The sequence below is a fragment of the Acipenser ruthenus genome, chromosome 4 (genome assembly GCF_902713425.1).
Source record: "Acipenser ruthenus chromosome 4, fAciRut3.2 maternal haplotype, whole genome shotgun sequence".
NCBI lineage: Eukaryota > Metazoa > Chordata > Actinopteri > Acipenseriformes > Acipenseridae > Acipenser > Acipenser ruthenus.
Window position 1 is genome coordinate 86,599,653 of NC_081192.1, and position 19,128 is coordinate 86,618,780.

A 19,128-nucleotide genomic window follows, 5' to 3' on the forward strand; every position below is an offset into this window, starting at 1 on the left:
TAATATATGTAATATGAAATAAATATGCAATTGCCCCACACATCTTTATTTCTACATAGCACACAAACACACATTTAAAAATAAATACATTGTTGAACATCATGTATATAAAAAAATAAAATGCTTTTTTATTAAAGCTGTACCACTAAATACGTGTTTTCCTTTGTGCTTGCATGGATACAAAACTTATGTACATATAAATATGTAAATATATATATATAAATATGTAAATATTATATTATAACACTCTATTTGGACATATAGTGTGTGTTGGCTATGACAAGCAAAATATTGATGTTTTATGATCATTTAAAAGCTAAATCTACCTCCACAGTAGGATCACAATAATCTCCTCTTTAAATTATATAGAGAGCTCAAGCCTAAAAACCTGCAAAGCGAGTTAATTGCTTGGTGTGTTTGTCTTTCAGAGGGTACAGACGCGTGGTTCTCGACTCCATCTCCCTCGACGGCAGGAGCAGTGTGGCCCCCGCTGACCCCAAGAACTTCAGGGGGTCCCTGTCAGAGCGGAGAGTTCCACTGTCACAACGACCACTGTGTGAGCGCGGGGCCTGGCGGTGTGGTGTGTAACGGGGTGAATGACTGCGGGGACAGCTCTGACGAACTTTACTGCGGTGAGAGCCATTTATTATTATTATTATTATTATTATTATTATTATTATTATTATTATTATTATTATTCATTGTTTCACCCTCAGATAATCAAAATACATGATTCATGGATATTCCTATACAGTAAAACCTCAATTATCCAAACTAATTGGGACCAGTTTGGACAATCAAACTGTTAATCAAATTACATTTGTAAAATTGTTTGTATGACTTTCCCAATTTAAAAAATATATATATATATATATATATATATATGATATTGTACATCCCCTTTACCTGTAAATATATAACAATATAACATACAGTAGTGCAGTGTATTGTAAATTTCAGAAGTTGAGAGCTTAATAACATATTTTCTATTGCAGGGCAGAAGAGCACAGCACACAAAACAGGTTAACAAGGAACTGTTTGGCTAATCAGGGTTTTAGTGTACATTCATTCTATGTACACTAAAACCCTGTTTTATATTCTCATGAAAGTTGTGTCTGGGGGTCATTAAAGCACTGTATAGTAGCATACCCGCCACCTCCCCCTTTGAGAGAGTCTTTATTAAATCTATACAGGTACCTCTCCGTCCCCTGTATCCCGGGACCGATGGGGCTGCCTCAGCTCTCAGTTCCACTGCTCAAACCCAGGGCTCTGCATCGACTCGATGAGGCGCTGTGATGGCAGGGAGGACTGTGCCGATGGGGCGGATGAGCTGAGCTGCGTCTCCTCTCATCTGAGCACCCCCTCAACCAAAAGCACTGACAGGTAACCAAAGCCACACAGCACCCCCCGACCCACAACACTGACAGGTTACCAGGGTCACACAGCACCCCGCCCGACCCACAGCACTGACAGATAACCAGGGTCTCACAGTACCCCCCATCCCCCCACCCCCGACCCACAGCACTGACAGGTTACCAGGGTCACACAGCACCCCCCCCCGACCCAGAGCACTGACAGGTAACCAGGGTCACACAGTACCCCCCACCCCCCACCCCCGACAAAAAGCACTGACATGTAACCAGGGTCACATAGCACCACCTCCCGACCCACAGCACTAACAGGTAAACCGAGTCACAGAGCTGCAGACAAAGTTTACTCTAATCAAAACTTTAAGCACAGCACAGAAACCAGGGCCAGAGGACACACAGTTGGAAATTAATTTGAGACAAACTTAGCACAGAGGGTAGGAAACACTTATTTACACAGAGAGTAGTGAGGATATGGAATGGGTTAGCTAGTACTGCTATTAATGATGAATTACCTGTATCCTTTAAGATCCAACGTGACAAAGGTTTGAGATCAGTCAGCTATTGGGAAGCGGACGAGCACTCATGAGCCTCCGCTTGTTTTTAAATGTCCTTATGTTCTTGTGTTTTATTGTCTTGTTTATGTGTAGTCCTGGTGCTGGAGGGAGGACCCCCCAGACCCTTGGCGTTCCCAGCGTGGCCCCCGTCACCCTCAGCGCCCAGCCTGGGGGAGCCCCAAAAACCTCCACAGTGACCGTGAGAAATCATCCTCCTTTATCACACTAAACATGACCTCATGATCAGTGTCTATCTCTGGAGCAAGATACCTTACAAGCAAGGATTATAAACATTCTCTTAAACAGACTAAACAGTGCTTTAAAAACCCTCTATAAAATAACTGAAAAAAAGATGACCACCTGACTTGATTTAGTGTAGTTAATGAACATAGACAATCCTAACAAAACATTCCTCAAAATAGTCCTTAAAAGTTTTGTGAATAGGGTCATATATTACTGTCTGTCTGTCTGTCTGTCTGTCTGTTTGAACACAGAGTAATAGCCACAGACTATTCGAATTCAGCACTGCCTGTAAATATAATATAAAGTTGTCTGTCTGTCTGTCTGGGCACACATTCATCCATCTAACTGTCCTCATCCACATTGTACAGAAGGTTGCCTCACTCATATATATTAAAGGTTTCATGCAGGTCTTCAATTGTTTCTCATCTTTTCAATCCAGGTTAATGAAAAATGTCTTTTCCTTGTTTTCTAGGCGAGCTCTGGGACTGGAGTGATACCTGAACCTAAAGGTACATTTAATAAAAAGAAAGATTCACTAAATTGAATAGTGATGAACTGTGAGGCCCCTTAAAGTAATTTAAGCACAGTGACATTGTAAAGCCCAAAGAGGTGTGATAAATGCATAGTCAAACTATGGTAAGCTGGTAAATGCATAACCATGGAAAAAGCAAAGGGAAAACTTAAAAATTGCTGAAAACCGTGGTAAACATTTATAAGGTGCTGTGAGCATGAATGTGCGGCACTTTCACTGCATGTTATTTCTGTATAACGTCCTCCTGTATCCTACAGGCCCCTGCAACTTTCCTCTTGGACTGGAGGACGGGAGAATCCGCTACCAGCAGCTGAGCTCCTCGACACATACGCACAACAACTCCCCCGACGCGGGCCGTCTCAACATCGTACCCAACATGTAAGTGCGCGTAGTATAACCATGGGGAAAGCATAGGTATAATCCACAGTTATCAGGCCGATTTGCTGTGGTACATTTTTAAAAGGGATCTAGCAGAGCGTCTTATTTGGTATCTCCTGCAGTCACTATCATTCAGTAGTGTTGATGCTTGTCTCCCCACAGCCTGAACATGGAGCCTGGGTGGAGCCCCCTGCCAGACGACCCTCGCCCCTACTTCCAGGTGGATTTCCTGCAGCCCACCTTTGTCTCAGGGATCATCTCACAGGGGACTGTGCGCGCCAGTGGCTACATCACCAAATACAGACTGGAGTACAGCCTGGAGGGAAGGGTCTTCCACAACTACACCGAGAGCAGAGAGAGGCCAGAGGAAGCCAAGGTAACTGCACTATAACAACCTAAGAGAGAGAGGCAATGCAAGCCAAGGTAACTGCACTGTAACAACCGGAGAGAGAGAGGCAATGCAAGCCAAGGTAACTGCACTATAACAACCTGAGAGAGAGGCAATGCAAGCCAAGGTAACTGCACTATAACAACCTGAGAGAGAGGCAATGCAAGCCAAGGTAACTGCACTATAACAACCTGAGAGAGAGAGGCAATGCAAGCCACGGTAATTGCACTATAACAACCTGAGAGAGAGAGGCAATGCAAGCCAAGGTAACTGCACTATAACAACCTGAGAGAGAGAGGCAATGCAAGCCAAGGTAACTGCACTATAACAACCGGAGAGAGGCAATGCAAGCCAAGGTAACTGCACAGTATAACAACCTGAGAGAGAGGCAATGCAAGCCAAGGTAACTGCACTATAACAACCTGAGAGAGAGAGGCAATGCAAGCCAAGGTAACTGCACTATAACAACCTGAGAGAGAGAGGCCAGCGGAAGCCAAGGTAACTGCACTATAACAACCTGAGAGAGAGAGGCAATGCAAGCCACGGTAACTGCACTATAACAACCTGAGAGAGAGGCAATGCAATGCAAGCCAAGGTAACTGCACTATAACAACCGGAGAGAGGCAATGCAAGCCAAGGTAACTGCACTATATAACAACTACCCTGACACCCTAACAACTCCCTACAATGTACTGCAATTTGTTAGTTGTTTCATGTCTTTAGTGAGTGACAAAGTGCAAACATCGTTTTTGTTGATTTTGCGCAGGTGTTTGTGGTGAATGTGGACAGCAACATTCCTGTGAAGAGGACTTTGAAGTGGATCATCTTAGCTCGTTTCCTGCGTATCTTCCCTGTGGAATACCGGAACAACTTCTTCCTCCGAGTCGAGATCCTGGGCTGCCCCTGGGGTAAGTGGACTTTTTAAAACTCAGAAGTTTAAAACACCTCTGCTGCCTCTATAGAGCTCACAAACATGTCTTCCCTCTGGTACACCAGAGTGTAGCCATTCACCTGCCACACTCTGTTCCTAGTGGATGTAAGAAAAGCATCTGCTAAAAATAACACATAAGATAATTAATATAAAATAAATAACAAATAATTTCTTTACACATTTCGGTATATAATCATTCTGTTTACTTTTTGATTGCTTCCCCACACTGTCTGGTTGCTTTTTTTCTGCTCAGTTCACTATGTGGTCTAAATCCATTTAGATTTCCTCAGTTGCTGAAAGTGCTTTAGACACTTCCCCAAACTTTCTCTACAAATTTTACAAACTTTCTAATTATCCCCTGATCTAAGACATTGATGTAGATAAGAAACCATTGATCTTTGTAACGCTGACACTAGTTTCCATTGCTGTTTACTCCCAGATGTGTCCACATCGGCCAGTGGTACTGCGACGACCCCAGTTGGCGGTCATGTGACTCCCGGAGGAGGCAGCGGCTCGCAGTCGGAGGTGACATCACAGCGAGTGATTGTGACAGGAAGCGGCACGACCAGGCCGACACGGTGCATGCTGGGAGAGTTTGAGTGCGGGAGCGGGGAGTGTGTGAACGCCTCGACCGCACTGTGTGATGGGCAGACTGACTGCAGAGACCACTCCGATGAGATGAGATGTGGTGAGAGAGTCAGGGCTCCACACCACTCTGAATTGAAAAGCAGAGTGTAATGATCCCGATATCTTTAAAGGATCGATTAGAGAGGACACTGACCTGTATGGTTGCTGCTGATCAGAGAGATAAAGAGCATTTATATTTGCTCCTGCTAATATTTGTATCCCCTTGTGGAGCTTTTGTAGACATTTTAGGGATTATAAATAGTATTTTCTGATATTCAAAATTTATTTGGATTAAATTCTATTGTTGCTGGGGTAAATTAGCCCAATCAACACCCGATGGTCAGCTCCTGATTTCTGTGGCGAGCTCAATCTGAATATTCAGTTTGAACAGCACTACCGAACAGACAGTGAGTGAAAGGCATGTTTGGAAAGTTTTATCGAAGCAAGGGCTGGATGGAAGGGTGGTGGCTAAAGTAAATCAAACAAAAGGATATTGTTTTTTTGCCGCCATGCATGCTTTCAGTCTTTGCTCAGGTAGTGCTGTTCTAATAAGGCTTTTCCTGGCTGTTGTTCACTGCATTTTCTTAGACCATTTGCTAATTATCTGTTTGTGAGCCTTCAGTTTCTGCAAGTACTGCCAGGAACCTAAAGGCCACCATTCATGGGGCGATTTTCTCGGTCCGACAAAATCACCCCGTCTATGATGTAAAAATTGTCTCTCATCTGCGAGAAACGACAGGTCGTCACATAGACGACAAGTCGCTCGGAATCAAACAATAAGCGTGGCTGTTAATGTCACGTGGTAAAAGTCATTCAAACAACTGGCGAAATGGAGTCTGTACTTACGTGGCAATGGGAGTGCATTGAGAAATTGATTGATCTCTATGAGAAATAGCCATGTTTATATCCATGTTTATATAATACAAAAAAGAAAGAGTATCATGATAAAAATGAATGTGTATGATGACCTTAACACTGCAAGTCTCTTAATTTCCCAGACCAGCTTTAAAAGTTTAGATCCATCCCCTCACATACTGTACCTTGTGACTGAGATATTGAAACTCTGGCGCTGGACTGCTCATTTATAACTGGAAAACGTGTCCCAAATTGCACCCCGCCTAATCATCTCTCTATATTTTCCAGGTACTGTTGCGCCACTGACCCCTGCTGGACGGAGAGAGCACTACAGCGGAGCGACAAGAGCCCGACAGCACATCCAGTCCACCACCGCCATTGAAAGCAACGAAGCTAAATCTGTCGATGGGACAGTGACCCTGATGCAACCCCCAGTGACACCAGCAAGCAGGGGAGGTGAGAACATAAGAAAAGTTTCAGAGCGAGAAAAGGCTGTTCGGCCCATCAAGGCTCTTGTTAGCACAGCATTCACCCCTACTGCGGGGATCTAATGTACTAGGACAGAATCTAATTGTTTAAATGTTCCTAGTGTTTTAGATCCAACTACATCACTCAGTAGGCCATTCTATACATGTATAAGTCTCTGTAAAAAAGTGCTTCCTACCTTCCATTCTAAACTTACTTTTACTCAGCTTCCATTTATGCCCTGTTGTTCTACTCTTCGTGCTAAATTTAAAGCAGTGTATACGTTAACTTTATCTATACCATTTATGATTTTAAGGCCTTCAATCATGTCCCCTTTCCCTTCTTTTTTCTTGGGTGAAAAGATTTAATTATTACCCTTTCCTCGTAGCTCATGTCATTAAGTCCTGGGATCAGCGTAGTTGCCTCCCTCTGTATCGTCTCGAGACCCCAGCTGAGCCTTTATTTCGTGTTATCTTTTTTAAATCTTTAGAAGGGACCTCGGATCTCCATAGAGCTTGAGTAGCAGTTACAAGCATTGTTAATAAATACCTTTTCCCTCTCTAAAGAATCAGGACGCACCTCCCCTGGAGCAGTGTCAGTGTCAGGGCAGACCCCGGCGGAGGGAGGCAATGAAGGCACGTCCCTGGGTACCGGGATGCCAGGGGGCAGCCTGGTCACTGCTGGCCTGCCCTGGGTACCAGGGGGGGAGGGAATCACAGGTCAACCTGGAGTCCGGCAGAACACTGGACCAACAAGCAGCCCGGGGCCGGTTTCTGCTGGTGTGGGGGTGAACACTCCCACAGGGAACCCAGGGCTAATAACTGGCAGCCCCGGGATTCACACTACAGACCCCCAATATGGCCGGCCAGGACTGGCCACCACGGCCTCTGGAGTGGGACCGGGAGGGGCTGTGGTCACTGGAGAACCTGGGGTCCACAGGTTGACCACCTCTACTAGATCCCCGCATGAGAGAGTGACTGGAGACACAGGGCTCATCAAGGGGAGGACAACCACGCTGGGCCTGCTGTCTGCCTTCCCTCCCCCAGCCTCCGGCGTGACTGTCACCCAGGAAATGTACAACGAGCTGGGGACCCGAGTGACTGGAAATCCTGGAGTCAGACCCCTGACCCCCGACGCCAACAAGCCAGGCCTCAGAACCGTCTCCCCCCTGCCTACCTCAGGGGCCACGAGGGGTCACGTGGATGTGTGGAAAGAGCAGAGTGCAGCAACAGCAGGTGAGGGTCTTACTGTGTTTATTAATAAATTGTATCTAAAGCTGTATCTATAGCTCACCATACCTTGTTCTGAGGTAATTATATTTCCGTTTAGACTAAAATGAAAATTAGTCCTGGATGTAAACTGATTTGTATGATGGGGATTCCTTAGCACTTGCTCCTTCGTCTTTTGAGATTGTGAAACTTTGAACCCCAACTACAACTCATCAATGAGAACCCTAGGCTGTTGCTAGGTTACATTTCATAATTATCATAATAGCTTTCTGCAAAATAAGCCAAACCAAATGAATATATAAAATATTTGTGGTATAAATATGATAACTCTTCCAGTGGATTATTTCAGACAAACAAAGGTAAATAAATCAATAACTTCAAAAAGTTGTGAAATATAGTCTTGAATCAGTGCTCCTATGCTTGTCCGTTTTCACAAATAAACACACACACAAGCAGGGTTGTAAATGAGACTTGCATTGCATAGCAGTTTGATCCAGCAAGACACACCTGAGCTTGTTACCTATACACTGTGGCTCTTCAAGCTTGTATTAAAAACTGGAATGGGTGAAACTGCTATGCAATGAGAGTTGTGTTTCCATCCCTGACAAACCTCTTGTGTGTTCCTTCCTGCTTTCAGGATCCACTCTGAGCATGCCCACCACCTGGCAGAGTGTGCCGTTGCTTCCCAGGAGACTGTGTATGCAGGGCCAGTTCACCTGCAGGCTGTTCGGCTGTGTGGAGGCCATGTTCGTGTGCGACGGGCAGAGAGACTGTCTGGATGGGTCCGATGAGGAGCACTGTGGTGAGCCTGTACAGAGCTGCTCTGTACACTGCTGAAATCCTTTGTCAAATGCTGTTCTGTTTTTGTCTTCTCCATACCCTTATAAATGTTTACCATGGTATAGCTGTAGTTTCCCCCTGCTTTTCAATGGTTATACTATACCATAGTTTATCCTGGTTTGCCATATTTATTAATATACTTTACTATACCTTGCTATTCCTTACAATGTTTGCCTATGCTTTACTACGCTTTAACTGTACTTTATTACATTATTATTTATTATTGGGAAATATATTTTAATATGTTGTGTGAGCTTGGAGCCCTAGCAGAGTGCACTCAACCCAAGAGTAACGCTGACACCTGTGCTGATTACCTTCTACACCAGGTGGTCTGTCCTCGTCTCCTGTCCCCACTGCTACAATTCCCCCTGGGATAGTGCCCACCCGTGAGTCTAGCCTCTGCTCCGCTAAGCAGTTCCGGTGCTTGAGTGGGGAGTGCATTCACCTAGACAGGAAGTGTGACCTGCAGAGTGACTGCCAGGACGGCTCAGACGAACAGGGCTGTGGTACGTGAACATGCTTTGTGAATTTATTGTTTAAGCCCTGAGAATGGCTGAAAATGCACTGCAGTTAGACAAGCCCAACGAAGAGGAACCAGACTAATCCCAGGACTTAAAAGAATGAGCCAGGAAGATAGTATAAGGCTTGTGTATTAGTTGATGATACACAATAATGGGTTTAAAAGGCTTTATTGGGAGAACTGTATACAAATGTGATCAATTTATTGTCAGACTTGTTATTGGTTGTCTTTGATTCTAATGGTGATTTGATTTATTGCCCTTAACACAATTATGAATTAAAATTAAATAAATCATCTCAAGCGAGTGCAAAGACAAAGGCAGAATGGTGCAGTTCTGGTGTTGCAATGAGTCCACAGTGAGCTTGACCAGGATGTTGCACCCCTGTCTGTCTGTGTGTTTGTCCCTGCAGTGGACTGCATCGTGTCACCCTGGGGCCAGTGGAGCGAGTGCAGTCAGAGCTGTGGTCTGGGCTCTTTGTTCCGGCAGCGTGAGGTGCTGAGGGAGGCACAGCCAGGGGGAGTCTGTAACACAGTTCTGTTTGACATTAGAGCCTGCTTCTCACAGGCCTGTCCAGGTCAGTACAGAGCCCTCACCGTTCTACACTATAGTATACCATAGCATACAATACTAACTATACTACACTATAGTATACCACATTGTCCTATCCTATCCTATCCCATCTTTACTGCACTGTACTGTACTGGATTATACATTAACATAAATGTTGCAAGCAGACTGGTCCTAGCGGAGTGAGTGGTCATTGCGTGAGTGTCTTGTCTCTTTGTCTCGGCAGCGAGTGGTCAGTGGACAGAGTGGAGTGAGTGGTCAGCCTGCGATGCAGAGTGCAGCGGGGGGGTGAGGTTGCGGGACAGGAGCTGCTCGAACCCACCCCCGAAGAACAGAGGCCTGGCGTGCGAGGGAGAGGCTGTCCAGACAGAGTTCTGTAACCTGCAGCCCTGCAACCACACCACTGCAACTGTACAAGGTGAACGCTACGTCTACATCAACTGAACGGCATTCTAGTTTACTTAAAGTTTGAGGGCAGTTTCTCAGCTATTATGATATTCACACGTTGTAATGGATTGCCTCCTAGCGGCTGATGAGTTAATAATATTGACATCAGCATGAGACACATACTTACCTCTTGACTATAGAGCTTGCTCTTTAGTTGAATGTTAAAATGTTTGGGGGAGGGGGCTCCCGAGTGGCGCATCCGATAAAGGCACTCTGCGTGGAGTGTAGGATGCGCCCTATATACTGGAGATCGCTGGTCCGAGTCCAGGCTACTCCACTGCCATGGATGGGAGTCCCTAGGGGGCGGCCCACAATTGGCCGAGTGCCACCCGGGTAGGGAGGGCTTAGGTCGGCCAGGGTGTCCTCGGCTCACAGCGCACCAGCGACCCCTGTAGACTGGCTGGGTGCCTGCAGTCCTGCCTTTAAGTTGCCCAGAGCTGCGTGGTCCTCCGACGCTGTAGCTTTGAGGTGGCTGCATGGCGGGCCTGCAGAGTGAAAAGAAGCGGGCGGCTGACGGCACACGTTTCGGAGGACGCATGTGTCTGTCTTCGTCTCTCCCAAGTCAGCGCAGGGATGAGCCGGGTTGAAATAAAAAACATAATTGGTCTTTCCAAATTGGGGAGAAAATGAGATAAAATAATTGGCGATTCCAAATTAAAAAAAAAAAAAAAAGAAAAAGAAAATGTTTGTCTCTAAACTTTGAGGTTAGCAGTTTGTGTCCAGCACTTTGTCTTTCCATTCGATTCAATAGGCTCAGATGCCAATTCATTAGAGTGGCATGGGTAATAGATTTTAAGTCAAAACATTTGTCATTATTTTAGTATTTCTACATTTTGATTGTTTTGTAGTTATGAATAAAATACATAGACAACTGCACCAAAAAAAAATACCAGAGGCATTGTAGACATCACATGACATGACTGCCCCTTACAGTACCAGCTGTTTCCTTATGCTGCTGCTGTCTTTCTCGCTCTCTCTGTGTTACGCTCTCCTCTCTCCCACTCCTCAGGCTGTGCTCCAGATATGGTGTATATGACAGAGGAAGACTGTGAAGCAGGCTCTTTGGATCCCTGTCCCCTCTCCTGCAGGGACCTCAGTGCTGAAGCTAACTGCTCCATGCAGTGTGTGGAAGGTACTTCACTTTTGTCTATGCTGATAACGAGATGATGACAGTGATGATGCATTCAGTCATTACTTTCAGCAACAAGACAGGGCAGGGAAGCAATTAAAAAAGCAAACAGAATGCTTGTGGTAGAGTATGTAGTCAAAAGTGTAGAGTACAAATCAAACAAGGGTTGTGGTGTGGTTGTATAACGCACTGGTGAGACCTCGCTTTGAATACTGTCTTCACTTATGGTCCCTGCATTACCAAAAGGACATTGTGGCCCTGGAGAGAGTTCAACAAAGAGTAACCAGACTAATCCCAGGTCATAAAGGAATGAGCCATGATGGCTGTGAGTGGTGAGGATATGGAATGGGTTAGCTAGCCATGTTGTTGATGCTGTATCATTGGGATCCTTTAACGCGACAATGTTTTTAGGTCCTTGTGGCAATGTGCCCCGCCCCTGTGTGCATGTGTGTGTTATATGTTGTATGTTGCGTGTGGTGTGTTAAATGTTGGTGTATTGTAGTTGGTACACGGGATATAAATGGGTGTGTGCAGCACGAGTCTTTAAATTGTACAATTATATTTAGGCACGGGATTGCACTATCACTTCACGTGCATTTAAAGTATAGTATGTGAGCACGGGGTTGCACATAATTAATTCACGTGCTGGGATTCAAGTGAATAATTAATTAGTAATTGAATCCCAGCACAACAGTATATATAGATGCACGTTTGACTCACTCGGGGTTGGGTGTTCGAGAGTGGAGAACGGGTGAGAGAGAAGGAGAACGTAAAATTAAGGAAAATAATAATAATAAGTGTTTTGTACTCACTGTGTTTGTTTGTCTCCGTGCACCGTTTGTTAAGTGTTAGTTCGTTTTGTTTGTCTGTTTATTTTGGCTACAAGTGCCGTGTCCTGTTTTGTGTTCTGTTTAAACCTTTTACTTTGTTAATAAACGCTGAGTGCTACCATTTGCACTCGGCTTCTCATCACCACCGTCTGTCTGTGTGTTTCTCTCTCTGCTCTGAGTTCCTCCCTACAGCCAGCCTGTCACAGTCCTCCTAGAAACCGGACGAGCACTCATGGGCCGAATGGCCTCTTATCATTTATAACTGTATTACCGTATGTCGTAATTTTCTTATGGTCTTCATGTTTAAGGGTGTCGTTGCCCTCCTGGCCTGTATCTCCAGTGGGGGCGATGTGTCAATGCCAGTCAATGCCTCTGCCATTGGAACAATGAGATTCGGCAGCCAGGAGAGACTTTCAACAGGAGCAACTGCAGCCAATGGTAACTAAGCTTCACTGTGTGTCCTTGACGGCATCACCCCTGTGCTCCTGCCTCACACTGTACATGCCAGGACACATCTATATTATGCTTTGAACTAAAGACTTTAGTAAATTTGGACAAAGCTTAAGTTTGGTGATCTTTAGTTTCCTATAATTCTGAAGAACACTTTATTCTAAAACAACTATTCTAAAAACTAGCTACCAAAGTTGTCTCCCAATTGACTAAAGTCTTTCGAAAAAAAAGTTTTAGTAAATTGGGACATAACGTAAATTATTATCTACAATGTACTTCGCAAACTACCGTTAGCATCAAATATAGTTCAGTAAAGACAACAGTCAAGCTTTCATTGAAAACCTAGTTTTAGGTTGAAAATCTTTATTAGGGTTTGTGATGGGGGGTGTATGTTATCCGCTGACAGACGGGGAGAGACACACAGGAGGTGACATTGACACGCCTCTCAGGCACACAGGATTTATTTACACACAACAAAACCAAACGGCCAAATAAAACACTAAAAACAAATTGCAAACAAAAGGTGCCGTGAACACAGCGAGTGCTACCTTTCTGTAAAGGAGGTCTCGCTTACACACCTCGCTATACTTTTACGTGGGATTTAAAATCCCTAAACTAATCCTTGTTCCTTACACAATAATGCAAACCCCTACCCCAGTGAGACACATGGTAGCCAGTGGTTAATGATATGCTCCGATCCCGGTTAAACACACAGTGGTCAAAGGAGTTGGCTTCTTACTCATAGAGCTCCAATCTCTGTTATACACACGGTGACCAGAGGATTTTAGCTCTTAAGGATTTTGACTCATGGCCTTCTAGCAGTCCTGAGGTGTGTTAGCTGACCCTTTTACAGTGAGACGCTCCGCTGGTACAAGCCCGCCTGCTGGTTATGGATCTGCAGCTGGACAATCACCAGCTGCTTTTTCCCGCAGCCAAACACAGCAGGTGGAATGTCCCAGATGGAGTGTCTGGCTCTCTAATAACTGTTTACAAAATTATTTACAAAAGATACTGTTTACCAAAAACACAAAAAACCCCAAACGAAAACAACACACAAAACAAACATTTCTCATGTGCAGGACCTCTGCTATGCTACAAGGTTCAACTCATTTGTTTTTGTAAGAGAACAGATTTCATAACTATGGGTTGATAAGCAGCTCACTAATAATCATACAGTATACCAAAGATAGGCAGGGTATTGTTATTAACAGGGCAGCCAATCCTATGAAAGATAAAGCAGTTTACAATACTGTTACACAGAACGCCAGTCTTGTACACATTCCTCTATTTTCAGTGCAGTTTTAGTGCAGTGTATTTATTATGGGATACTGAACCAGGATATGTTTACATAATTACTGGTTAAGTTTCCTCTTTTGTTTCTCTCCCTGTGTCAGCATGTGTCTTGAGGGGCGAGTCTCCTGCGATGACTCGCAGTGCCCTGTGAACTGTGATTGGTCAGCCTGGTCGCCATGGACACCCTGTGACAGTAGGTGCGGTGTGGGAATTCAGGAGCGCTACAGGTCAGTGATGTCACTACACATTTTTATTACCTGTCACAGCTTCTGCGGATTCCACTCACAAAGCATTATTTAAAGAATGTTTTTTCAAATTCAAATGGAAAAAAAACAGTTCAAACTTAATTTTATTAATAATAAAACAAACAAAAAAAAACTTTAAACAGCTCTCGAGTTAAAAGCTTTGTGGATAGAGGCCTGTATTACTAAAACATACTTCATGATGACATGTCAGAGTGTTTATTCATTCATTCATCCAGTTTCACAATTATTACCGCTTTGTACTCTGTTTAACTTTCCTATAGAACTGCTGCTTGTCTTGGTTATTTCCAGAAGTGTAAATCGCTTTTTGAAACATCCTTCTCAATGTCTCTTCTCCAGGTCTCCCTCAAACCCGCCAGCTCTGAATGGAGGCTCTCCCTGCCCTGGGGACTCAGTGGAGGCACGCAAGTGTCACAGCGACTGTCCGACAGGTAGGATAGTGAGGCTTTCTCATCAGGAGAGTCACAGAGCATTGAGAGACCGATAAGGAAGTGTGAGAGGGCACAGCTGAGACACAGTGTAGTGCTGGAAATGCAATCAATGCAGAAAGTGTGGCACAACTAGACTGCAGGACTTTAGGACCTTACAGGCTAGCTGCTGTTATTGGGTTTATCCAGTCACAGCTGGACTGAGATCGGCTTAATTGAGTGGAAAGATTGTGCTGTCCTGTTAAAACACATGTGTTTGAACAGTTACGGTACATTATTAACAGCAGCAGTGCCGTTATCACTATTATAATACAACCTTTATAGTTATTTGTTTACGTTTGTTTGTCTGAAATTATTATTGTTGTGCACTAAAAGAGTTTTTGAAAGCTGGGCTCAAGCGTCTCTGTGAACCGTTTCATCAGGATGCAGTGGATTAAGAACAGGTGTCATTAATTAATGTCATCTCTCAGCTGTCCTTTAGTTGCTGTTCCGTTATTGAGTAATAAATGAACGGCTGACCTCCATAGAAAACAATGGGAGAGCAGTGTCTGCTTTATTCCGGTGATTGATTATTGAGGTGTAACGTCTGAGTTCCTGGATCCTGGTATTCCCATTTATATAAGGGTGTACAAAGTGAAAATATCCACCCTTATAAAAGTTTACCACAATACAGTTCCACTGTAATTTTGTTGTTTTCCCACGCTTTTCCTATGGTTATACCATGCATTTACCATGGATTGCCAGGTATTCTAATATACTTTACATCTCTGTGCTTCACAGTGCTTACCTATGCTTTGCCATGCATTCAGTGTGCTTTATTACACTTTGCTATCCTTTTACTATAAGAAACTTTTATAAGGGTGGGTCTGGGATGCTGGGCGGTATGGATGGTGATGCTGATGGTGGTGTCTCTGATTGCTCTGTGCTGCAGGCTTGGAGTTGCAGGGGCAGCAGTGGAGTGAGTGGACACCCTGGTCTCAATGCAGTAAAAGCTGCTTCCTTCATGTTGATAATGTGGGCGTGAGGAGGAGGTTCAGATCCTGTAACGACACCGCCGGCGATGCCTGCTCCGGAGCGGCTGAGGAACAGGAGCTGTGTGCTACCCTGCCCTGCCCAGGTAACAAAGCATAGAGGAGATGGTGAAGGAGAGCTCTCTGAACTAGTCAGGGAGAAGAGGGTGTTTCCATTTCTGAAATAACCTGAGCATCCGGCTCTATTGAATTTAAGTTGGTGAAATCATTTTCTTACTTGAATAATTAATATTGTGGTTTTTGTTTTTTTGGCAGTGCCAGGGGGGTGGAGCAGCTGGTCTCCCTGGTCCAGCTGTACCTCAGATTGCGACTCTGGGGTCCAGACCAGAAACAGGAGATGCACTGCCCCCCTCCCTAAACACGGAGGGGAGGATTGTCCCGGGCCACACATCCAGACCAGAGACTGCAACACGCAGCCCTGCCAAGGTACCTCTGACTGGTATACAGACCACAAAGAGGCACTGGTGCTCTGCTACTCTCCTTTCCTTTAACGTGTGATTAAACCTGGAGATTGCAGATTCAAACCTTTTTCTTCACAATGTGATCATATACAGCACAATCTACTTTTTGCATAGATAACTCCTATATTGAAGCAACCTACCAGGATCATCACATTATGAAGTGAGGGCATTGACTCCCCTTGTGCAGTGAAAGGATTTGCTTACCAGTGTCACCTCTGCCTTCCTAGCCTGTCCAGTCTGACCACCCTCCTGCATTCTTCTCTCCCTCTTTGACACTGTCTGCCTCCCACTTTCACACTGTCCAATTTAGTCTCACCACTGTCATGTGTTCATCCTTCCCATTTTGACCCTGTCCAGTCCAATACAACCACTCTCCTGTGTTCTCCCCTCCCTCTTTAACCCTGTCCAGTTTAGTCTGACAACTCTCCTGTGTTCTCCCCTCCCTCTTTGACCCTTTCCAGTTTAGTCTGACCACTATCCTGTGTTTCGTTTCCCTGTCTGTGTTGCAGATGCCTGTCCGGACAACATGGTTTATCAGAGTGCGGAGGAGTGCCAGCGCTCAGGCGGGGGCTGTCCGAGGATGTGTCTGGACCTCACTGCCAGCGTGGAGTGTGCCACGGCCTGCTATGAAGGCTGCTACTGCACAGAGGGGCTGTACCTGCAGAACGACTCCTGTGTGCCCCCCAACCAGTGCTGGTGTTACCACCTGGGGCAGCTCCACCCTCCAGGCACTACTCTGCTATGGGACTCCTGTAACAACTGGTACTGCCACCTGACATCTGATCTCTAGTTCCTCGGTTTGAGATTGATAAGCTATTAGGAACGAATAGCCTCCTCTTGTTTGGTAAACTTTCTTTACTTATATGTTCGTATGTTGTAACACCCCTGTCTCTCTGGGTCTGTTGCAGCACATGTTCTCAAGGCGAGATGGTCTGTGGAACAACACCCTGTCCAAGTAAGGGAGATCTTGTCCTCTTCGGTCACAACATTGTAGTTAGTAACACAGTAACTCAGTTGTGGTTGCAGTGGCACTGCTCTGATCTCTGTCTCTGTTCGCAGTGGACTGTGGCTGGAGTGCGTGGACTCAGTGGAGCTCCTGCAGTAAGACCTGTGACGTGGGCACCAGGAGGCGCTACCGCTCAGGAACCAATCCGCCGGCAGCGTTCGGGGGGCGGGAATGCCCAGGCTCCAGCGTTGACATGGACTTCTGCAGCCTGCAGTCCTGCAAGGGTAAGGCTGGGCCCCCAGTGCAGCAGCTTACAGATAGACACGCTATCAACGTCCAGAGAATACTGTGGTTATTCCATTAATGAGGATTTCCAAATTAGGAGTAACCACAGTAGCTTACAGATAGAAGAAAAAGCATGAACATTCACAGAGTACAGTAATTCCCTTATAAAAGTGTAGTATAATTAAAGCATAAATACGTATAGTAAAGCATAGTCAAATCATGGTATATCACAGATAAGCACTGTAAATCTCAGAGAGGTGTAGTAAAGCATATTAATAAAAAAAAACATGGTAAACATAGTATAACCAGGGGAAACACATGAGAAAATAAACATGCAAATATACAGTGGTAAACTTTTACAAGTGCTATTAGGACTATTGCGCTGACTGTTTGATTTGAGTGCAATTTGTCTCAAACAAGTTTCATTAAATTAAAACCACAGAAAGCAGCATTTTCAGAAACAGAGAGATATTTTAGCATGCAGACAAGGTCTTCCGTGGGACCTTGTTAAAGTGATCAAAAGCACAGTTTGTATAGCGTTGTACTGTGGCATTGCATGTGTCTTATTTGCAGTTATATCTGTGTCTGTGTGCTAGCGTGTCCTGTTTCATGTGTTCCCAGGTGTGTGGAGTGAGTGGGCCTCCTGGTCCGAATGCACAGTTCCCTGTGGAGGCGGCTACAGGAATCGAACCCGCATCGGCACAGGCTCACGCAGCAGCGAATATGCAAGCTGCAACGTGTTGCCCTGCGGTGAGTGTTGCTGTGGCTCTGGGGACGAGTGGACAGAGATAACCTGGTACAGTGACACCTCAGGGCTGCAGAAAAGCAGATTGCCAGAAGAGAGCATTGATCAAGTAATCCTGTGAACCCGGCAGAAACTGAATAGCAACTCTGAGTAGAGGTTGTTTATTTTACCTTGAGTGCAAGTTAAATGACTGCACCTGCATAAGGCCTACAAAAATGCTAAGAATTCTTGTTTGCTGTTCAACTTCAAACAACCTTAAGAATGAACAAGGATAGCAGCTGCTGGCAGAGCAATCCAGAACTATCCAGGAATTGGCCAAACCAAAGTGCAATGTGACCGATCCAAGATTCATTACTACAGATAGAGCAAATCTACTGCCCCCTTAGTGTTATGAAGCATGTGTGTTGCTCTATCCATGCTTCCTCTCTCTTCCTCTCAGGTAATGTGTCCAGTTGCCCCAGTGACCGGCAGTGGAAGGCATGTGCGGATGATCATGTGACCTGCGCTGACCTCTCCCTGGACTCTGTGAACAAGACCTGTGAACCGGGCTGCTACTGCCCTGAGGGGACTCTGCTGCAGGTCAGCTCCACCACACACTGGAAAACAAGCACCACACTGCCTCTCTAGAACACAAGCACCACACTACTTCTCTAGAACACAAACACCACACTGCCTCTCTAGAACACAACTATTACACTGCCTCTCTAAAACACAAGCACCACACTGCCTCTCTAGAACACAAACATCACACTGCCTCTCTAGAAAAGAAGCACCACTGCCCCTCTAGAACAGAAGAACCACTGCCCCTCTAGAACACAAGCACCACACTGCCTCTAGAAAACCAAGCACGACACAGCCTCTGTAGAACATTCTCTGTTGTTGGTTTTGACTTCTGTTGCTCATTGATTATTTTAGAGTTGCTCACTTGGAACCATTGGGTGTCCTCTGTTTCATGTTTTTTCTAAGCTACGTAGTTCTAAGTTCTCTGTTCTCTCCCTGTCTGTGTGTTCCAGAACTTGGAGTGTGTCCCCGTGTCCAAGTGCCAGTGTGTTGAGAATGGGGAACAGTTTTCTCCAGGGGATATTGTGAGGAGGGACTGCAACAACTGGTAACTTCTCATCCGCTTCTCTAAACATGCTTAATACCAGCAGTTAAATATCACTTGTTACTCAATGCTCTCTCCTCTTCCTAGTTCCTGTGTGGATGGGAGAATCACAAACTGCACTCAACTCAGCTGTGACGGTAAGAGACAAGTTACAGTGTCTTTAGGAGAGGAGACTGTTTGGTTCAGAGGTGTGAGATTAAATAAACCCCATGACC

General features: G+C 45.1%; 1 protein-coding gene across 1 annotated transcript in view; it reads left to right on the plus strand.

The window, feature by feature from the left end:
• sspo (SCO-spondin) overlaps positions 1-19,128 on the plus strand; it is a 108,275-nt gene that overhangs the window by 45,684 nt on the left and 43,463 nt on the right. The window contains exons 44-70 of the mRNA XM_059023438.1: positions 429-632; positions 1,194-1,383; positions 2,018-2,123; positions 2,640-2,676; positions 2,957-3,077; positions 3,240-3,453; positions 4,232-4,373; positions 4,836-5,084; positions 6,167-6,334; positions 6,910-7,578; positions 8,210-8,374; positions 8,739-8,918; positions 9,343-9,507; positions 9,727-9,918; positions 10,957-11,079; positions 12,215-12,344; positions 13,751-13,876; positions 14,252-14,343; positions 15,272-15,457; positions 15,627-15,797; positions 16,342-16,594; positions 16,741-16,787; positions 16,892-17,062; positions 17,685-17,813; positions 18,248-18,387; positions 18,822-18,916; positions 19,001-19,050. Of these exons, the coding sequence (XP_058879421.1) occupies positions 429-632; positions 1,194-1,383; positions 2,018-2,123; positions 2,640-2,676; positions 2,957-3,077; positions 3,240-3,453; positions 4,232-4,373; positions 4,836-5,084; positions 6,167-6,334; positions 6,910-7,578; positions 8,210-8,374; positions 8,739-8,918; positions 9,343-9,507; positions 9,727-9,918; positions 10,957-11,079; positions 12,215-12,344; positions 13,751-13,876; positions 14,252-14,343; positions 15,272-15,457; positions 15,627-15,797; positions 16,342-16,594; positions 16,741-16,787; positions 16,892-17,062; positions 17,685-17,813; positions 18,248-18,387; positions 18,822-18,916; positions 19,001-19,050 (4,515 nt within the window). The remainder of the gene's footprint in view (positions 1-428; positions 633-1,193; positions 1,384-2,017; positions 2,124-2,639; positions 2,677-2,956; positions 3,078-3,239; positions 3,454-4,231; positions 4,374-4,835; positions 5,085-6,166; positions 6,335-6,909; positions 7,579-8,209; positions 8,375-8,738; positions 8,919-9,342; positions 9,508-9,726; positions 9,919-10,956; positions 11,080-12,214; positions 12,345-13,750; positions 13,877-14,251; positions 14,344-15,271; positions 15,458-15,626; positions 15,798-16,341; positions 16,595-16,740; positions 16,788-16,891; positions 17,063-17,684; positions 17,814-18,247; positions 18,388-18,821; positions 18,917-19,000; positions 19,051-19,128) is intronic.